The sequence below is a fragment of the Neopelma chrysocephalum genome, unplaced genomic scaffold (assembly GCF_003984885.1).
Source record: "Neopelma chrysocephalum unplaced genomic scaffold, ASM398488v2 Primary Assembly neopelma1_59, whole genome shotgun sequence".
Taxonomy (NCBI): Eukaryota; Metazoa; Chordata; class Aves; order Passeriformes; family Pipridae; genus Neopelma; species Neopelma chrysocephalum.
The window spans coordinates 11,950,299-11,957,736 of NW_020897714.1; the positions used below are offsets into that span (position 1 = coordinate 11,950,299).

The 7,438-nt window shown below is 38.2% G+C and overlaps 1 protein-coding gene across 5 annotated transcripts; it reads left to right on the top strand.

Moving 5' to 3' along the window:
- Positions 1–638: 638 nt before the first annotated feature.
- On the top strand, positions 639–7,315 carry MRPL42 (mitochondrial ribosomal protein L42). Of its 5 annotated transcripts, none has more exons than XM_027679874.1 (7): positions 639–682; positions 1,040–1,226; positions 1,480–1,663; positions 3,014–3,077; positions 4,013–4,097; positions 5,400–5,563; positions 6,814–7,315. In XM_027679874.1, exons 3-7 carry the CDS (start codon positions 1,582–1,584, stop codon positions 6,857–6,859), a joined length of 441 nt encoding a protein of 146 aa, XP_027535675.1. In that variant the 5' UTR covers positions 639–682; positions 1,040–1,226; positions 1,480–1,581; the 3' UTR covers positions 6,860–7,315. The 5 variants fall into 5 exon arrangements, with proteins under 5 accessions (XP_027535675.1, XP_027535677.1, XP_027535674.1 ...); XM_027679876.1 differs by having other exon boundaries at positions 1,504–1,663; XM_027679873.1 differs by having other exon boundaries at positions 1,040–1,222.
- The last annotated feature ends 123 nt before the right edge of the window (positions 7,316–7,438 follow it).

The following is a 7,438-nucleotide window of genomic DNA, read 5'->3' on the forward strand; positions in this document are numbered from 1 at the left end:
AGAGCTCTCTACAACCACCTGAAAGGAGGTTGTAGCCAGATGGGAGGCAGACCCTTCTGCCAAGCAACTAGTGACAGTGTTGTCCGCAGTGTTATTACTGGCTTGTTGCACACTGGCTAACGAATTTCATTTTTGTGGACAACAGGATGAGAGGAAATGGCCTCCAGCTGTGCCAGGGGAGGTTCAGGTTGAACATCAGGAGAAATTTCTTCTCTGAAAGGGTTGTCAGCGTTGGACTGGACTGCCCAGGGAGGTGGTGGAGTCACCATCCCTGGAGGCGTTCAAGAAACGACACTTTGTGCCACGGTCTAGTTGTCTAAGTGCAGATTGGTCATAGGTTGGACTCGATGATCTCGGAGGCCTTTTCCAACCTAATTCTGTTACTCTGAGTCCGCGTTCCTCCCCGTGGCCCGGCCTGGCCCAGCCCGGTCTACCCTCCCCTCCACCATATTATAAACCAGCTCGGGGCTTGCGGCCATGGCCAGGGTGGCGCTGAGGGTGGAAGGAGCGGGAGGTGGTATCGGTATCAGTACCACTGTAGGTGTCGGGCCCTCCCAGCCGGCCGGCCCGCACTACATGTCCCGTCGTGCCGCGGGAGGAGCCGTCGGAGCCGGAACGGGAACGGGAGCGGGCGCCGCTTCCGCCGGCGGGGCGGGCGCGGGCAGCGGGCGGTGCTGCGCAGGTGAGCGCCGGGCAGGGCCGGGCGAGAGGCTCTGGGCTTTCGGAGGGGCCGGACTGCCGAGGGTCACACTCGGGGTTTCATAACGGGTACTCTTTTGCTTGCTTTGACGGATTACTGATTTATTTATTTTTTAAGTTAAATATTTTCTTTAATTATAAAAGTGCCAGGTTTCGTGTTTCCGCGTATTGCTGGCACACGTGTCCCGTGTCTTTAAACTGTCTCCAGCTGTGTTTTTTTAAGCATCTTACTAAGTTTCTCTTTGAAGCAGGTGTTTTTTCTCAGTAGACAATGAAAACATGTCTTTCTGCTTCTGGAGTAATATTTACGGTATTCTAAACGGTGTTTCTTGGTTTTTAGGTGTATTGCTTTTGAGATGGATGAAACCATCTGACTTCATTTAGACAGTTTGTTAACTACAGCAGGTGTTATTTATAAGTACTTCTATTTTTATACTGGGTGATGGTATTTACATTGTGAACAAGAAGAACATGTTTCAGGAATAATTCTATGGAGTGTGCAGAAGGAAGGATCAAATTTTAGGTGGGTGAGTGCCATTAGAAAAACGTGTGAGAAGACCCAAGATTGGAAGCTTTTTTAAAAAGTTAATGTTTTCAAAGACTACCTCTCAGTAAATAAAGTCTTGTACTGCTTTTGACTGTTAAAAAAGCAGGTACCAGTACCATAAATAATAAGGAACTCTAAATAGTTGACAAATAATGAAGAATGCATTGCAAAGATTTTATTTATCCTTAAGATATTCAATAAATTTAATTGTTAGTCTTCTGTATCCTGAACAGTTATGAAACTGGTTTCTTTCAAAGAGTGTTCTGCAGAAAAAAAGGATACATGTCTCTTTGAGTTCCATCGAGTCCGGGACTGGTTTCCTCTCTGCTGTCAGCATGGCATTGTCTCTTAGAACCGCACGGTCCAGCCTCTTTTGGATGCATTCAGTAGCAACCTGTAAGCAGGCCCAGCTGCACAGTAAGTAGCGATGAATTGTAGAAGTCCTGTATTAAAATTTGTTCTTTGAGAGCCTCTGTCCTGTACTGTTTAAAGTAATGGAAGCATGGAAGTGACTTTTCTGTTTGAACACAGTGAAGCCTGATAGTCTGTGGTCTCTGCTAATAATCAAAGGACGTCCTGATCTGTTTTTTTTTTTCCTTTTGAAGCTTTCATGGTTCATATAGGATATTCCTCTAACTTATTAGCTTGTAAATACCACCCCTCTTACCACTGATTATCATTGAAGATTTAAATTTATTTTTTTAGACTTACAAAAAGTGGTGAGAAAAGGCTACAGTAAAATCTCATTACTTAACATAAACATTATAAGAATAAGTAGAAACAGACAGTACTATTTCTTAGATTTTTGTCTATGTTTTAGTTGTCAATAGAAAGACATAGGAGAGATAGTAAAGGTGGTAGAAAAGACAGTAATTGAGTAAATATAATGGACATGTTACATTTTAGAGGTTAGTGGGCAAGGAAGGGAAAGAAATCTTAGGAAGAAATGCAAACTATTTACAATTTACCAGAACTCAACTTCTCCATAACTAGGATAACTTAATAACTTGTGGAAGGCAAGATGCCTATAGCATGATTCCTACGTAAGGGACCGTTACTGTTTAATACTTTACGCTAGGTTTGCATTTGGACTCTGATCTTAAAAGTGTTTTCCAATCTAAATGATTCTGTGATTCTATAAAAAAATGTAAATCAAACTGTGAGTAAGGAACTTTGAGTGATTTGTGGTCCAAGCTCCTCCTTAAAGCAGGGTCAGTTCTGCAAACACATTGGGTTGCTCAGGGCTTGCTGAGTCTTTGAATTCTCCAAGGACAGAGACTGCACAAACCTGCTGTGCTCCAGTCCCACTGTTGGCTGTCCTCATGAGGAAAGCATTTCTCTGCATATCCAGTCAGAGCCCCTGATTTTGATAATAATGTTGCTATGAATGAAATTATGATCTTCCCTCTAAGTCATATGGTAATGTTCTTTGCATATATATATATATATATAAAGAATATTCTCTAATAACTTTGTAGCTATTTTGTTCATACTGTGATTTTTCTTAGGAAAACAATACAATTGGAAAGGTAGGTATAGGTCATAGGTACCTGGATACTGTGGGTTTTTTGATTGCATTAGAAATCTGTGTAGTAAAGTGAATTTCTATTTAGACAGCATTTCGGTTTTGTTAATCTAGACCTGTGTAGGATTATAATCCTGATTAGGACTTGAAACAGAATGAAAATTGAAAATATAAACATTCTTAAATGGGCACAGCTCTGCTTGATTTTACATCAGCGTTCCTTACTTGGGTTCTTGTTGCAGAAGGAGCTGTGTATCATGCTTGCCATAAATCTACATACTCAGTTCTCCCTGAAGACTACAACTGGTATGTAAACATGCTTTGATGTGTGGCCTTTTCATGTAATGCGTATTCCAGGGCTACTTTCTCTGTCATGAAGTTGTCGTATAATGCTGTCATTTTCTGCCAGTATTGGATATATGTCATAATTTTAGCTAAAGTACTGGTTCCAATAGTAATAATGATAGTGAAGTTAATATTTCAAAAAATAAGTGTAATGAAAAATGACACAGGACCCTTTCTGATGATATCAATGACATCAGCATGTTGATGACCCTCGGTACCCCTGCAGTTTTGCTTGCAAAAGAGCAAAAGTAGCTTAGAATAGTCATTTCCATTGGTTCTCATTGTTAAGACAAAGTCCCAGTATATTTGTGCTGCTGCATGGGAAACTTGTGTAGAAATGGGAAAAGATGATACAAATATAGTGAGAAACACAGAATCCATGTCATCCATGGTTTTAGGAAGCTTAATGTGTCATGGAAAGGGGAAGGAAGGTGACAAAAGCCATATTCCTACAAAGAAATTCTCAGTAGGACATCTTGTTCATCATCTTTTACCAAATAAAGAAGTTGGAACCCCAAACAGAGCTTTCTTTCCAATTTTTTCATTGTAGGTGCCATATTTCTTATAAAGGCATGTTGTCTTAGAGGTCATTATCCCCATCTGTTTAGAGTTGTATATGCAACTATTAAAGTATTAAAGACTTCTTGTCCAACCCATATTTCCAGCTTTTTTTAATACTTTCTTTAGCTCTTTTTTCCTCTCCATTCACAAAGAAAGATGAAGATGACTGGGGGAACAAAATATTGGAAGTTCAGATCAAATACTTGTGACCCTTATTTTATATAGAAGATTATTAAGAATTCATAAATGCAGGGTCAAATCCAGTTTTCTTTAGGACTTGGGCTGCTCAGTTGTTCAGCATTTCTGAAAAATATAAGTTTGTTTTATTTTCATAGCAAAGTGGAACTTGCAGTGACATCAGATTTGAAGACAATTGTCTGCTACCACCCTTCGCTTGAGATTCCATATGAGCATACAAAAGTATGTGTAAATGTACACATTTATATTTCTTACTCTTGTAAAGGCATTTATTAGTTCATAGGTTTGAGTCCTTAGGGCATCTTTTTTAATTTGAAATACTGAGATACTTTTTAGTATGTGATCAACATATCTATGAAGTAAGTGAATGATGAATACAGCTGCCGCCACAAGGAGGAGCTTAGTTGAATTGAGGGAAAGTTGCAGAGTAAGAAAAACTCAGATATCACAGCACATAGTAACTCAAATAGAATTAAACAGGGCACTCAAATACTTGGGCACTGCAGAGAAAACTAGTGTCTGTCTATGAACTACTCAGAGAGGATGTTCAGAATGCAGGTTATAGTACACATGTCTGACTGCACAGATGCCTCTTGTCTGGGCAAGAGGATATAAAGAAATGCTGCCTCTACTGTTTTCAACTCAAATTTTAGATTCCATTCAGCACTCTTGAGTTCTTAAAAGCCAAAAAAACCTTTAAATAGTGATTTTTATCTATCAGTAGTACTTTGAGTGTGTTCTTTACATTGATGAAAGTAAGTCTAGTGTTGTGATTTAACATCTAGATAAACTTTTCTAGTGTACACTTCTTGTTTGAACTTCCAGTTCTCATGTGCTAGTAAAATACTGCATCTGGTAGCCATGTTGCTGAAGTACCCAATGTGACAATTCTCCATTGAAACTTAAAACCTTTTAGCACTCTTTGCCTGCAAGTTATATATTGGTATTTTTAAATCTGTCAGTTGCATGTTCCTCAGGAATAACAGGTGTAAAAGACTGAAACAAGGAAAAATATTTGTAATAGTGCTAGTAGTTAGGTTTCCAGTTGAAAACAAACAACTTTGTCTTAGCTGGTGCATAAAAATTAGGAAGTGACATTCTTCTCAAAGGTACACATCAGCTAAAAGCTTTTTAGCAACAATGATTGTCACTATGAATAAATTTCTAATTAGGAATAATATGGATACTTCTGTATTAGTAGAACTGAAGCTTATGATTCAGCTAGTTAATTGTAAGAATGAGATCAGTAATAATGATGACAAGAATGCTGGTGTTAGGGGTAGGGTAATCAGCTGGAGCACCTGGGGTAATTAGATATTTCTAGACATGCTCCACAGTGGTGTGGTTTCATTTGGGATGGGCAGGCAGGGGCGGTAAGCAGCTTGTACAATTGCAGGCATTTTTCTGTATTCCTTTGGTTTCAGTTGTTAGACAGCATTACAGTTTACTCTTATGTAGCCTGGCTTTTTTACTTTCTCAAAAAAAAGAGAAAAAGGACATACTTATACATTACTGTTTTTATAGCCCATACCACGGCCAGATCCAGTGAATAATAAAGAAGAAAACCTTGATCAAGTTTTGAAATCTAGATTGAATGAAAAAGAGCTAAAGAACAAAAGAGGTCCTACAATTGAAGAGCTCAGCAAAATGTTTTACACAACTAAACATCGCTGGTATCCTGTGGGACAGTAAGTATTTTCTTTTCAATGTTTGTTCCTTTTGGCAGTAAAGGGAAATACAGGAATAATTTAATGACCAGATTCAATCTAGGATGAGTCATGTGAGACAAGATATGTGGACTGTTACATAAAATTTTAAATGCAATGTAGTGTAAATGGAAGACTGTATTTCATGAGGGCTTTTTAACACTGCCCCTTTGTTTGATAGCCTTTGCCACTTTTGTCACAGTGTTGAAATTTCTCATACCATCTAGTTAGCTACTGGTTTGGGTCATTTATTAAAGTTACATAACAGAATCTAGTATGTAAAATACCCTCAATGGACGTAACCAAATACAGCTTGGAAACATGCATTGTCTATTCCTTAACAACTTTTCCGAAAAAAGCCCTCAATGGGATGATTCTCAGACTTCAGAGCAGTAGAGGTTTTTCATTTGAAATGGTGAAAACTGCACCTTGGTGTGCCTTGTATTCAGAAATTGAGGAAGAAAGTTGCAAATATGCATGACTGAGCTTAAAGAAGAACTATGTACATTCAGATATACTAATGGAAACAAGCAGCATTCTGGTTTGTGCTACTCCTTTCCAGTCCATCTTACTACATATTTTGGTAGCTGCTAATTTTATAACTATGAAGACATAACACACACAAATTTCTTTGGGTTTATTGTCTGCAGAAAACTGTAATTAATGTGCTTTGGGAGTAGGTATAAGGAATGGAATGGTAGGACTTTCATGACCAAAGGGTAGCTGTCACTTTAATGAGGATCAAACAGGATCTATCTTGTTTTAGGGTGCATAATTAAGAGGAAAATATGCATCAGTTTTTGTTGTTAAGAATTTGTTTTTCAGTCTGTCTGTAAAATACTACACTATTTAACACACAGTCTGGCACAACTCCTTTAAACATCAGGTGTCTGTTCTATAGCAAACATTTTAGCCAAAGGGAAAGCTGACCATGTAATAAAATTAACTTCACACAAAGGATTAAGAATAAACAGCAGCCTTTGTGGCTATTCAGCTGTAGAACTGATTGGATTATTGTGTGCTTGTAGCAGATGTAGCAATAGAAATGAGTAGCGTTATGTAATTCCACAAACAACAGAGATGACATCTACTGAGTGGTGATGGGTAGTGCTTGTGTATCTTGTGTTTTGCTTACATGTGTAACCTCAGATCACTTATTAGGGGCAAAAATATCAGGAAAATAAAGACTGTCCACAGTCTTTGCATTCATTGCACCCTTTTTTTTCTTCTAGGTATCACAGAAGACGCAAGAATCCTAATCCTCCCAAAGACCGATAATTAAGATAATTTCTTGATCATCAGCACTTTGCTGTTAATCTTTATTAGAAATAAAAATTACAGAAAGTGAGATGTTTGGCTATAACAAAACATGCTTAACTTAATTTGACTGTTATTTTCTACTTCAACTAGTTGACAGAAGAATGGCACTGATGAGACAGAGCATCTGTGAAGGCAGTTGTGCATGTGCCTAGTCAGCACATGGGCCAGTTTTAGAATGGAGAACAGGATGTAACAGGCCATGGAGTGCTCTGACTAAACTTGGTCACAGCCTCATTGTTTATAAAGTGAATCCATACAAGTCTTGTGTCAAAATGGAAAGTCTAGAAATGGACACATTACGGTTTGGTGGTTTGCTGGGGGTAATAATTTTTTTTCTTCTTTAGAAATCTAGTAACGTAAATACAGGTGAGCTTGAATACTGAGGTATTAATAAAAGAGTGTTTATGAAAAATACTGTATGAGGTATTTATGAAAACAAATTGTTCTGCTTCTTCTGTTACACTTTTAAGATACCTGGTTCCATGTTTGATTCTACATCGGCCAAGAAATTATATCTAAGGCTATTGTTGTGTACTG